The sequence below is a fragment of the Rhinoraja longicauda genome, chromosome 11 (genome assembly GCF_053455715.1).
Source record: "Rhinoraja longicauda isolate Sanriku21f chromosome 11, sRhiLon1.1, whole genome shotgun sequence".
Lineage (NCBI taxonomy): Eukaryota > Metazoa > Chordata > Chondrichthyes > Rajiformes > Arhynchobatidae > Rhinoraja > Rhinoraja longicauda.
This window is the reverse complement of record NC_135963.1, coordinates 2,898,885-2,913,198: the sequence shown is the minus strand read 5'-3', so window position 1 is coordinate 2,913,198 and position 14,314 is coordinate 2,898,885. Positions and strand designations below refer to the sequence as shown.

Here is a 14,314-nt window from a genome sequence, read left to right as displayed (position 1 = left end):
TTGTTTATTACAGTGTTAAATAAGTAATCTGGAATAAGTAATAAGTGTCTGTTAAGTCGTATATGTGCAGGAAGGAACTGCAGCTAATTGTGGACACAGCCCAGACCATCACACAAACCAACCTCCCTTCCATCGACTCCATCTACACCTCACACTGCCTCGGCAAGGCCAGCAGCACAATCAAGGACCAGTCTCACCCCGGCCACTCCCTCTTCTCCCCTCTCCCATCGGGCAAAAAGCACAGGGGCCACACAGTCTAAAAATAATGGGGAGGCCATTTAAAACTGAGGTGAGAAAAAGATTTTTCACCCAGAGAGTTGTGAATTTGTGGGATTCTCTGCCACAGAGGGCAGTGGAGGCCGATTCACTGGATGGATTTAAAAGAGAGTTAGACAGAGCTCATGGGGCTAGTGGAATCAAGGGACATGGGGAGAAGGCAGGCACGGGTTACAGGGCCGTTTTTACAGCATTATGGGCCCCTGGGCAAAGCAGTGTACTGGGGCCCCTACCGTTACTCTCCCCCACCCCCCTTTCCCTACCAGCCCCCCCTCTGTCGTGCCGGTGAAAAGCACTTACCGAAAAGCACTTAGCGATGGACTTAGGGTGCTACATTGTTGCGAAAAGCACTTACAGATCGCTGTGAGAAGCACTTAGTGACCGAAAATGTTGCGAAAAAAGCACTTATTGAACCTACATTTTTAAAGTAGTATTTATTTATTGCAAGTCACTTAACATACACAGATCAGCATGGGGCCCCTATGCTCGTGGGCCCCCGGGCAAATGCCCATCAGGCCCATGCGTTAAGACGGCCCTGACGGGTTACTGATTGTGGATGATCAGCCATGATCACAATGAATGGCGGTACTGGCTCGAAGGGCCAAATGGCCTCCTCCTGCACCTATTTTCTATGTTTCTATGTTTTATAGAAGTGTGAAAATGCACACCTCCAGATTCAGGGACAGTTTCTTCCCGGCTGTTATCAGGCAACTGAACCGTCCTACCACAACCAGAGAGCAGTGCTGAACTACTATCTAGCTAATTGGAGACCCTCGGACTATCCTCGATCGGACTTTACTGGCTTTACCTCGCACTAAACGTTATTCCCTTATCATGTATCTGTACACTGTGGACGGCTCCATTGTAATCATGTATTGTCTTTCAATAAGATCCCCCCTCAGTCTTCTAAATTCCAGCGAGTATAAGCCTAGTCTATCCAGTCTTTCTTCATATGAAAGTCCTGCCATCCCAGGGATCAATCTGATGAACCTGCTTTCTATGTACGGGCTGATCATTGAGTGGCGTGCACTCGGTGTGCTGTAGGTCAAAAGGTCATAAGTGATAGGAGCAGAATTAGGCCATTCGGCCCATCATGGCCTTCATAACAAGAGGAGTTGAGTATTGGAGCAAAGAGGTCCTTCTGCAGTTGTACAGGGCCCTAGTGAGACCGCTCCTGGAGTACTGTGTGCAGTTTTGGTCTCCACAATTGAGGAAGGACATTCTTGCTATTGAGGGCGTGCAGCGTAGGATTACTAGGTTAATTCCCGGAATGGCGGGACTGTCGTATGTTGAAAGACCGGAGCGACCAGGCTTGTATACACTGGAATTTAGAAGGATGAGAGGGGATCTTATTGAAACATATAAGATTATTAAGTGGTTGGACACGTTGGAGGCAGGAAACATGTTCCCAATGTTGGGGGAGTCCAGAACCAGGGGCCACAGTTTAAGAATAAGGGGTAGGCCATTTAGAACGGAGATGAGGAAAAACCTTTTCAGTCAGAGTTGTAAATCTGTGGAATTCTCCGCCTCTGAAGGCAGTGGGAGGCCAGTTCTCTGGATGCTTTCAAGAGAGAGCTGGATAGAGCTCTTAAGGATAGTGGAGTCAGGGGGTATGGGGAGAAGGCAGGAACGGGGTACTGATTGAGAATGATCAGCCATGATCACATTGAATGGCTGCGCTGGCTTGAAGGGCCGAATGGCCTCCTCCTGCACCTATTGTCTATAAGTCTCCTCCACTGTTCAATCATGGCTGATCTATATCTCCCTCCCAACCCCATTCTCCTGCCTTCTCCCCATAACCCCTGACATTCGTACTAATCAAGAATTTATCTATCTCTGCCTTAAAAATATCCATTGAGGGTGGGTATTCATTGAAGGGCCTGTTTCCACGCAGCGTCTCTAAAATCTAAAAGTCGACACCGTATGCCTTCTCTGCCATATTATCTGCTCCAGATTTTTGCATCTGCCGTCTTTTGTGCACGTAGAAAACTCTTGCATTCATTGCAATTTTGTGACTTCAAACCTGCCTTCCTCTGGGAGGTCGTTAGTTGTGCTTCTGAACTGAAAAAAAATGAATGCTCCCAATGATATTTTCCATTGAAACAGATCACTAGCAGCTGCACCAGCGGATGACGCCAACGGGTGGCAGCGGCGCTCCACAAGTCACAACTTCACAAGATACAGGCCCATCGAGTCCACTTCGCCATTCAATCGTGGCTGATCTCTGCCTCCTCATCCAATCATTCCCCTGCCTTCTCCCCATAACCCTTGACACCCGTTCTAATCAAGACCTTGTCCATCTCTGCCTTAAAAATATCCACTGATAGCCTCCACAGCCTTCTGTGGCAATGAGTTCCACAGATTAACCAAAGAAATTCCTACAGAACTTCCTCTAACTGACTAAAGAAGTTCCTCCTCACCTCCTTTCCAAACGAGCTCCCTTTAATTCTGAGGCTGTGACCTCTGGTCCTAGACTCTCCCACTAGTGGAAACATCCTCCCCACACCCACTCTGTCTATGCCGAGGTACAGTGAAAAGCCTTTGTTGCGTGCTAAACCAGTCAGCGGAAAGACAACACATTATTACCATCGAGCCGTCCAGTGTACAGATACATGACAAGGGAATAACGTTTAGTGCAAGGTTAAGCCAGCAAAGTCCGATCAAGGATAGTCCGAGGGTCACCAATGAGGTAGATAGTAGTTCAGCACTGCTCTCTGGTTGTGGTAGGGTGGTTCAGTTGCCTGATAACAGCTGGGAAGAAACTGTCCCTGAATCTGGAGGTGTGCGTTTTCACACTTCTGTACCTCTTGCCCGATGGGAGAGGGGAGAAGAGGGAGTGGCCGGGGTGAGACTGGTCCTTGATTGTGCTGCTGGCCTTGCCGAGGCAGCGTGAGGTGTAGATGGAGTCAATGGAAGGGAGGTCAATTAGTTTTTTTCTGTGAATTGCAGATGCTGGAATCCTGAGCCAAACACAAAGTGCTGGAGCAACTCAGCGGGTCAGGCAGCATCTGTGGGGCAAATACACTGCCGACACCGCGTTGGGTAAGTTTAACTTCCAATCTGAAAGCAAATTAGTTCAGTTTAGTTTATTGTCACGTGTAGTGAGGTGCAGTGAAAGGCTTTTGTTGCGTGCTGACCCAGACAGTGGAAAGACAATACATGATTACAATCGAGCCGTCCACAGTGGACAGATACATGATAAAGGGTTCGTCAGATTAAGCCAGAGGGTGGTGAATCTGTGGAATTCATTGTCACAGAAGGCTGTGGAGGCCAACTCAATGGATATTTTTAAAGCAGAGATTGTCAGGTTCTTGGTTAGTACGGTTATGGGGAGAAGGCAGAATAATGGGGTTGAGAGGGAGAGAGAGATCAGCCATGATTGAATGGGCGGAGTGGACTTGATGGGATAAATGGCCTAATTCTGCATCTATCACTTATAAAAGCGAATAACGTGGATAAAGTCCAGTAAAGTTTCAGAGGGCAGTGGAGGCCAATTCACTGGATGAATTTAAAAGAGAGTTAGATAGAGCTCTAGGGGCTAGTGGAATCAAGGGGTATGGGGAGAAGGCAGGCACGGGTTACTGATTGTGGATGATCAGCCGTGATCACAATGAATGGCGGTGCTGGCTCGAAGGGTCTAATGGCCTCCTCCTGCACCTATTTTTCTATGTTTCTATGTTTCTTAAGTCCGATCAAATAGGGTGCAACGGTCTCCAATGGGGTTGATAGCTCAGAATTGTTCTCTAGTAGTGGGTAAGGTGGTTCAGTTCTGATGGGTTCCATCCTGACAGCATGTGTTTCTGTGCGGAGATTGTACGTTCTCCCCTTGATCTGTGTGGGTTTTGTCCGAGATCTTCGGTTTCCTTCCACACTCAAAGGACGTACAGGTTTGTAGGTTAATTGGCTTGGTAAATGTAAAAATTGTCCCTAGTGGGTGTAGGATAGTGTTAATGTGCGGGGATCGCTGGGCGGTGTGGAGCCGGTGGGCCGAAAGGGCCTGTTTCTGCGCTGTATCTCTAAACTAAACTACAGGGCATAGAGGGATATGGATCATGTACAGGCAGATGAGATCAGTCTAACTTGACATCGTGATCAGCACCAACATTGTAGGTCAAAGTGCACCATTCCTGTGCTGTGCTGTTGTATGTTCTGTAAGACCAGAAGACATAGGACCAGAATTAGGCCATCAAGTCTATTCCCCCATTCAAACATGGCTGATCTATTTATCCCCCTCAACCCATTCCCCTGCCTTCTCCCCGTAACCTTGATACCCGTAGTAATGAAGAACATCAACTTGTATAAAAATACCCAATGACTTGTCCTCCACAACAACCGTCTGTGGCAATGAACTCCACAGATTCACCAACCTCTGGCTAAAGAAATTCCTCCTCATCTCCATTCTAAAGCTACATGAAGTTAGAGAGATCAATACTATTGGTGGGTTGATAGTTGCCTAAGTGAAGTGTGAGGTGCTGTTCCTCCAATTTGCCTTTGGCATTTCTCCAACTTGAAGTCACCCTTCTCTCTCCACCCCACCCCCCACCCCGAGTCATCGTACCAGTTTTACTAGTCCTGGGTAGACACAAAACGCTGGAGTAACTCAGCGGGACAGGCAGCGTCTCTGGAGAGAAGGAATGGGTGACGTTTCAGGTCGAGACCCTTCTTCAGACTGACTGACGTCCTGTGGCGTTCCACTGCCTGTGTAACTCGTTATCATCTCGCCCACAGCCAACAATGGACCATTGTGGGCTCTGCATCTCCTTGATCATCGTTGCTTCCTGCATATCATTGGTCCTGAGCACTGTCAATATCTCGCATTGCCCTCTCCCTTGACTCTCAGTCTGAAGAAGGGTCTCGACCTCGAAACGTCACCCATTCCTTCACTCCTGAGATGCTGCCTGTCCCGCTGAGATACTCCAGCTGTTTGTGCCTCTGTCTTCAGTCTAAAACGGCATCTGCAGCTTAGTTTAGTTTAGAGATACAGTGCGGAAACGGGCCCTTCGGCCCACCGGGCCCGCGCCGACCAGCGATCCCCGCACACTAACACAATCCTACACCCACTAGGGACAATTTTTACATTTACCGAGCCATTTAACCTACAAACCTGCACGTCTTTTGGTGTGTGGGAGGAAACCGAAGATCTCGGAGAAAACCCACGCAGGTCACGGGGAGAACGTACAAACTCCGTACAGACAGCGCCCGTAGTCGGGATGGAACCCGGGTCTCCGGCGCTGCATTCGCCGTGAGGCAGCAACTCTACCGCTGCGCCACCTTACGCATCAAAATGCAAGCGTGGGAATTTGCCGAGCTCGGCACGTCTGCTATTCGAGCGTGGGGGGAAGGGGGCGCGAGGGGTGAAGACGGGGTGATTTGCTCCTACCTTCGTCCATGGGGAAGGAAGGCATGGCTCTGTGGCGGAGCCAATCACTTCTGCTCCTGCCAGGCCGGCACGCGCGGGGTTAATGGTCAGTCATGGTCCCGGGTAGTCGAGGGAACGCTCTGTTTACACTCACTGTAAACTCACTGTTCACAAACAAAAATAAATTTCATCAGCTATTTACAATAATATCTCAATACAATAATGATCTTATAGAGGTATATAAAATCACGAGAGGAATAGATCGGGTAGATGCACAGAGTCTCTTGCCCAGAGTAGGGGAATCGAGGACCAGAGGACATAGGTTCACGGTGAAGGGGGAAAGATTTAATAGGAATCCGAGGGGTGACTTTTTCACACAGAGGGTGGTGGGTGTATGGAACAAGCTGCCAGAGGAGGTAGTTGAGGCTGGGACTATCGCAACGTTTAGGAAACAGTTAGAAAAGTACATGGATAGGACAGGTTTGGAGGGATATGGACCAAATGCGGGCAGGTGGGACTAGTGTAACTGGGACATGTTGGCCGGTGTGGGCAAGTTGGGCCGAAGGACCAGTTTCCACGCTGTATCACTCTATGACTGTTATGTGTACAATACAAAACAATACCAATAAATCCACCACCATAATTCAAAGCAAGACAAATATCCTTAAATATCAAATATACTGAGTATTAAACAACCAAGTCACAATGCTGCACGGTGGCACAGCGGTAGAGTTGCTGCCTCACAACGCCAGAGGTTAGGGTTCGATCCCGACCACGGGCGCTGTCTGTACAGAGTTTGTACGTTCTCCCCGTGACCTGCGTGGGTTTTCTCCGAGATCTTCGGTTTCCTCCCACACTCCAAAGACGTGCAGGTTTGTAGGTTGATTGGCTGGGTGCACAGGTACTCTCCAGGTTACGATGGTTCAACTTGCGTTAGTTCGAGTATGCGATGGTGCAAAGGCCAGGGACCAGTAGCGAGCCGCCACTCGCTTCCCGCCACGTGATCGCGCGTTTTCAATGCATTTCGATTTACGATACTTTCGGTTTCCGATGGGTTTTCTTGGAACGGAACCCCATTAAAAGCTGGGGAGCACCTGTAATTGTAACTTGTCCTTAGTGTGTGTAGGATAGTGTTAGTGTGTGGGGAACGCAGGTCGGTGTGGACTCGGTGGGCCGAAGGGCCTATTTCCCCTCCAAATTAAACCTAAATCCTTGTCCAGGATACTTTCCACCCCCCGCAGTGCCCAGCGGTCCCGGAAATCCCCCAGAGTGCCCGTGGACAGCGCGCGGTCCCTCTCTAACCCCACCCGGGCGCGGGCGTAACCCCGCGATAGGGGCAGGCTGCCGTCTCGGGCAGTGCCCTCTTCCGCCCGGCGCCGTGACTCGCGGACGGCCGGCTTGGCCAGGCCCAGGAGCAAACCCGACCAGGACATCTTCAGCCAATGCAGGAGACACGAGGAGCCACAGGTGCCGGATTATAAGGGGAAAAAGGCACCTAGTGCTGGAGTAACTCAGCGGGTGAGGCGGCATCTCCAGAGAAGGTGGATGGGTGACCCTCTTGGGTCGGGACCCTTCTTCGGAATCGACTTAAGTTAGTCACATTTCCCAGTGTTTGGACCACATTCGTCTAAACCTTTCCTGTCTGTGTACCTGTCCAAATATGATTTAAAATGTTATTGTACCAGCCTCAACTACCTCCCCTGGCAGGTCGTTCCGTACACCCACCACCCTCTGCGTGGTAACGCTGCCCCTGACCATCGGATGATTTGAGTTTGAGTTTTGTTTATTGTCACGAGGTGCCGAGGTACAGTGAAAAGCTTTTGTTGTGCGTTAACCGTACATGATGCACGGTGGGCTGGCACGGTGGCACAGCGGTCGAGCTGCTGCCTCATGGCGCCAGAGACCCGGGTTCCATCCTGACTACGGGCGCTGTCCGTACTGAGTTTGTACGCTCTCCCCGTGACCTGCGTGGGTTTTCCCCGGTTTCCTCCCACGCTCCAAAGACGTACAGACTTGTCGGTCAATTGGCTTTGGTCAAATTGTAAACTGTTCCTCGTGTGTGTCGGATATTGTAAGCCAGTGGGGATTCACCCATGGTCAGCCATGACCGAGGGGGGCCTATGAAGAAGTGGGGGGATCGCTGGTCAGCGCGGACTCAGTGGGCCGAAGGGACTGTGTCCCTGAACTAAACTAAAACTAAGATTAGCGACGTGTTCGATTATAGATAGTGAAGGGGGCTGTGGAATGTGGAAGAAAAGACACAAAGTGCTGGAGTAATTCGACAGGTCAGACAGCATCTCTGGAGAACATGGAGAGGTGGCATTTTGATGAGGGGCCATTCTTCAGAACCTATCCATGTTCAGAACCTGCTCCAGCACTTTGTGTCTTCTTTTAGATGTCAGCATCTGGTTTCTATATAATTCTCTCAGAGGGGACATCTTGGATGGGAGAGGGGGGAGGAGGGCGAAACTCAAGCAGCATAATCGAGGACCAGTCTCACCCCCTCTCCTACCCTCCAGCAAGAGGTACAGAAGTGTGAAAACGCACACCTCCAGATTCAGGGACAGTTTATTCCCAGCTGTTATCAGGCAACTGAACCATCCCATCAACAACTGTCAGTCTAAAGAGGAATTAAAGGTTTAATAATATTCAATTGTTTATTAATTGTTGGCAAAAGCAAAGGGTTGGATAAAGGATCAGTGAGTTGAATTTGATTTGGATTAAGTCAAACAGAGAGACATATTCATAAGCATTAGGAGCAGAATTAATCATGGCTGATCTATCTCTCCCTCTCCACCTCATTCTCCTGCCTTCTCCCCATAATCTCTGAGACCCGTACTAATCAAGGGTCGATCTATCTCTGCCTTAAAAATATCCACTGACTTGGCCTCCACAGCCTTCTGTGGCAATGAATTCCACAGATTCACCACTGTTGGCCCAGACACTGTAGGCCCGGACACTGTAGGCCCGGGCGCCACATAACAGAGGTTGCGTAGCAACCCGCCTCCCATCCCGGGCGGCCGCCATTGGTGGAGCGGGAGCACGTGGCCGCTGGCTGGGTGAGGTCACGTGGGGCGCGGGGCGGTGACATCACCTTTTGTCTCTTATTTGGGAGTGAGAACGTTGGCAACCCTAATGCTATCTGCTGTGGGAGTTGTGCCTGTCTGCAGTATTGGACCTCCCAGCTAGCGAGCCGGCCAAGGCAGGTGGAGTTTGTCAGAGAGATGACAGTCCTGCTCGTGCTAGCAGGCTGTGTGAACATAAGGTGCTTGTACTGCAGTAGAGGAGGCATCGAACACAGGCCCATCTGCTCGTCCACAACCACTGCCAGAGCAGGTCCCTCGGCCCAGCGCGCACGGGTCAACATTCCCCATCAACCTACACAGACAACAATAAGATACACACAAAGCACTGGGGTAACTCAGCGGGCCATGCAGTATCTCTGGACAACATGGACCCGAAACGTCACATATCATATCATATCATATATCTACAGCCGGAAACAGGCCTTTTCGGCCCTCCAAGTCCGTGCCGCCCAGTGATCCCCGTACATTAACACTATCCTACACCCACTAGGGACAATTTTTACATTTACCCAGCCAATTAACCTACATACCTGTACGTCTTTGGAGTGTGGGAGGAAACCGAAGATCTCGGAGAAAACCCACGCAGGTCACGGGGAGAACGTACAAACTCCTTACAGTGCAGCACCCGTAGTCAGGATCGAACCTGTGTCTCCGGCGCTGCATTCGCTGTAAAGCAGCAACTCTACCGCTGCGCTACCGTGCCGCTACCGTGTCACCTATCCATTTTCTCCACAGAAGCTGCCTGACCTGCTGAGTTACTCCAGCATTTAAAGTTTATTATTGTCACGTGTACCGAGGTACAGTGAAAGGCTCTTTTGTTGCCTGCTATCCAGTGAGCAGAAAGACTACACATTATCACAATCGAGCCGTCCACAGTGTACGGATATGGGATAAAGGGAATAACGTTTAGTGCAAGATGGGAGGTCACGGTGGCCCAGCGGTAGAGTTGCCGCCTTACAGCGAATGCAGCGCCGGAGACCCGGTTTCCATCCCGACTACGGGCGCTGTCTGTACGGAGTTTGCACGTTCTCCCCGTGACCTGCGTGGGTTTTCTCCGTAGATCTTCGGTTTCCTCCCACACTCCAAAGACGTGCAGGTTTATAGGTCAATTGGCTTGGTAAATGTAAAAAGAAATTGGCCCTAGTGGATATTGGATAGTGTTAGTGTGCGGGGATCGATGGTCGGCGCGGACCCGGTGGGCCGAAAGGGCTTGTTTCCACGCTGTATCTCTAAAACTAAAAGTCCAGTAAAGTCCAATTAAAGATAGTCCGAGGGTCTCCAATGAGGTAGATGGGAGGTCAGCACTGCTCTCTGGTTGAGGTAGGATGGTTCAGTTGCCTGATAACAGCTGGGAAGAAACTGTCCCTGAATCTGGAGGTGTGTGTTTCCACACTTCTGCTCCCTCTTGCGTCTATTTTGTGTCTATCTTTGGTGTAAACCAGCATCTGCAGTGCCTTGTTGTTGTTCCAGCCAAAGATAAATTGGATTGGCAGTTCGGACACAACGGCCTCATGACCCATTGGCACGGTGGCACAGCTGGTAGAGCCGCTGGCTTGGCTCGTAGCGCCGGACGCCCGGGCTCGATCCTGACCGTGTGGAGTTTAGATGTTCTCCCTGTGACCGTGGGGGTTTCCTCCGGGTGCTCCGGTTTCCTCCCGCATTCCCTTAGGTGAGGGTCTGCAGGTTGATTGGCCCTCCGTCAAATGTCCCCTGGTGCGGAGGGAACGGACGCTGAAGTGGGGTGACGTGGGACGCACGTGAGCGGGTGAACGGCGGTCGGCCTGGACTCGGTGGGCCGAAGAGCCAGCTTCCATGCTGCACCTTTCAATCAAGCCGATCAACAACAGTGCGTTTGTAGTCTTTAATTACTAAACGTTTAGCCATCCAGGATTGACAGACTGAGAGGGGGGATACACAGAAGCCCTCCAACCCAGCTCGCCCACACCTGCTGCAGATCACTCCATTTCCACTAATCGCACCTCAATACTATTTTCCACGCATTCCCACAAATTCCCCCCAGATTTTATCTCCGCTATTTAGAAAGATAGAAAATAGGTGCAGGAGGCGGCCATTTGGCCCTTCGATTCATTGTGATCATGGCTAATCATCAACAATCAGTAACCCGTGCCTGCATTCTCCCCATATCCCATGATTCCGCTAGCCCCAAGAGCTCTATCTAACTCACTTTTAAATCCATCCAGTGAATTGGCCTCCACTGCCCTCTGTGGCAGAGAATTCCACAAATTCACAACTCTCTGGGTGAAAAGGTTTTTTTCATCTCAGTTTTAAATGGCCTCCCCTTTATTCTTAGACTGTGGCCCCTGGTTCTGGACTCGCCCAACATTGGGAACATTATTCCTGCATCTAGCTTGTCCAGTTCTTTTATAATTTTAAATGTTTCTATAAGATCCCCTCTCATCCTTTTCTAAACTCCAGTGATTACAAGCCCAGTCTTTCCAATCTTTCCTCATATGACAGTCCCGCCATCCCGGGGATTAACCTCGTGAACCTACGCTGTACTGCCTCAATAACAAGGACGTCCTTCCTCAAATTAGGAGACCAAAACTGTACCCAGTACTCCAGGTGTGGTCTCTCCAGGGCCCTGTACAACTGCAGAAGGACCTCTTTACTCCTATACTCAAATGTTTAAAGAGACATTTGTACAGGTAAATGGATAGGACAGGTTCAGAGGGATATGGGCCACACGCAGGCAGGTGGGACAAGTGTAGATGGGGCATCTTGGTCAGCATGGACAGGTTGGGCTGAAGGGCCTGTTTCCAGGCTGTATCACACTATGACACTCAAACACAGGCTGGGGGCCAATGAACCTATCCAAGCGCACATCTCTGGGATGTGGGAAGGAACCAGAGCTCCTGGAGGAAACCCACGCGGTCACATAAAGAACATGCAAAATCCACACCAACAGCACCCAAGGCCAGGATGGAACCTGGGTCTCTAGTGCTGGGAGGCAGCAACTCTACCGCTGTGCACTGTATCTCTCTCTCTCTGTTTGACTTAATCCAAATAAAATACAACTCACTGCTCCATTATCCAAGTCACTGCTTTTTACCAACAACTTTAATGATACAATTGAAGATGTTTCAACCTTTAATCCACTTTAGTCTTTAGAGACACAGCATGGAAACAGGCCCATTGGCCCACCAGGTCCGCGCCAACCAACGATCCCCACACACTGGGACTATCCTACACATTAGGGACAATTTGCAGTATCATTTTTTACCAAAGCCAATTAACCTACAAACCTGTACGTCGTTGGAGTGTGGGAGGAAACCGAAGTACCCGGAGAAAACCCACGCAGGTCACGGGCAGAACGTACAAACTCCACACAAACAGCACCCGTAGTCAGGATTGAACCCGGATCTCTGGCGCTGTAAGGCAGCAACTCTACCCCCTACGCCACCGTGCCGCCCTTATTCAGACTCACCACAGTAAACGAAGGAGAGGGTATTTAGTGCCACAGTAGAAACAATTCCATCGACTTCGGAGATATCTGAAGTTTGAAGTGCAGAGGCAAGTGGACTGGAGTGCACTGTGAAATTGTAGTTGAAAGTCTGGTCAGCAGGGATCCCCACTTAAATAGTCCTCAGTCCAAAGGTCATGGATGGTACTCCGTCTAAAATAGTTCATGATATGGGGTTGCTACCGATTACAGATCCTCCCTGGTCAGAAATAGCCCATGAGACATAAAGCACAAGGAAGGCCAGCAGTATAATCAAGGACCACTCACTCCCTCTTCTCCCCTCTCCCATCGGGCAAGAGGTACAGAAGCTTGAAAACCTCCAGATTCAGGAACAGTTTCTTCCCAGTTAAGGGCTGTCCCAGTTACGCGATTTTTAAGGCGACTGTCAAGGCAGAGATTGACAGATTCTCGATTAGTGCGGGTGTCAGGGGTTAAGAGGAGAAGGCAGGAGAATGGGGTTGAGAGGGAGAGATGGATCAGCCATGATTAAATGACGGAGTAGTCTTGATGGGCCAAATGGCCTAATTCTGCTGCTAGGACTTATGAACGTAATGGTGCTGGATCAGACAGTGACATTCAGGGCATGTTGGCTGCAGCTTGTTTAATACCAAACACATACAACCATGCGGCACGGTGGAGCAGCGGTAGAGTTGCTGCCTCCCAGCGCCAGAGACCCGGGATCAACCTCAACTACGGGTGCTGTCTGTACGGAGTTTGCACGTTCTCCCTATGACCGCACGGGTTTTCTCCGTGATCTTCGGTTTCCTCCCACGCTCCAAAGGCGTATAGGTTTGTACGTCCATTAGCTTGGTATAAATCATTTTTTTTAATTGTCCCTAGTGCGTATGTGTGTGTAAGATAGTGTTAGTGTGCAGGGATCGGTGCGGACTCGCTGTACCTCTAAAACTAAACCAAAATTATTCTGTGGCTTGTGCTCAGCTATTCCTTCCTTTCCCCTGCATCAAGCATCAAGCAGCACATCAGTGCAACACCACTGCTCAGTACCGTTGAATCTGCTTTGGGTTTCCACCCTACATTATTCACCCTTGCTCCATTACATTGGGACAGCACGGTGGCGCAGCGGTAGAGTTGCTGCCTCACAGCGCCAGAGACCCGTGTTCCATCCTGACTGCAGGGGCTGTCTGTACGGACCTTGCACGTTCTCTCCCCGTGACCTGCGTGGGTTTTTCTCCGGGTGCTCCGGTTTCCTCCCACAATCCAAAGACGTGCGGGTTTGTACATTAATTGGGCTTTGGTAAAAATGGTAAATTATCCCCTGTGCGTGCAGGATAGTGTTAATGTGCGGGGATCGCTGGACGGTGCGGACTCGGTGTGAAAACGAGAGATCAAAGGGGACAAAGTACAAGGAAAATGTAAAATAGATCATCGTTAAGTGAGGGGACGTTGACAACGAGGCATACAAAGATGACATTTAATCAGGCGGACAGTCAGACTGGTCGGAGCACTAGGATGGGGGAGAGGATGGAGAGAGAGGGAAAGCAAGGGTTACTTGAAGTTAGAGAAGTCAATGTTCATACGAAGTTAGACACAAAATGCTGGAGTAACTCAGCGGGACAGGCAGAGTCTCTGGAGAGATGGAATGGGTGACGTTACGGGTCGAGGCGCTTCTTCATGCCGCTGGGGTGTAAGCTGCCCAAGCAAAATACGAGGTGCTGTCCCTCCCGTTTGCGCTGGGCCTCATTCTGACTGTGGAGCAGGCCAGGGTTGCCAACTATCTCACTCCCAAATACGGGACAAGGCCCCGCCCCGCACCCCACGTGACCTCACCCAGCCAGAGGACATGTGCTCCCCGCTCCACCAATGGCGGCAGGCCAGGCCGGGAGGCGTGTTGCTACGCAACCTCCGTTAGCCGGCGCCCGGGCCTCCGGAACTAGACTATCCGGAGCTAAAATGTCGGAAACCAAGAGTGTCGGGACCTAAACTGTCAGGACCTATAGCGTCCGGGCCTACAGCGTCCAGGCCTACAGCGCCCCCGGGCCTTCAGCGCGTCCGGGCCTAAAGCGTCCGGGCCTACAGCGCCCCCCAGGCCTACAGTGTCTGGGCCTACAGCGCCCCCCAGGCCTACAGTGTCCCCCGGGCCTACAGCGCTCC

At 50.6% G+C, this 14,314-nt stretch overlaps 1 protein-coding gene across 1 annotated transcript in view; it reads right to left on the bottom strand.

Annotated features, from left to right (window-relative positions):
• ttll7 (tubulin tyrosine ligase-like family, member 7) overlaps window positions 1-14,314 on the bottom strand; it is a 97,373-nt gene that overhangs the window by 62,440 nt on the left and 20,619 nt on the right. The window contains exon 2 of the mRNA XM_078408085.1: window positions 5,657-5,799. Within this exon, the coding sequence (XP_078264211.1) occupies window positions 5,657-5,681 (25 nt within the window). The 5' untranslated portion in view covers window positions 5,682-5,799. The remainder of the gene's footprint in view (window positions 1-5,656; window positions 5,800-14,314) is intronic.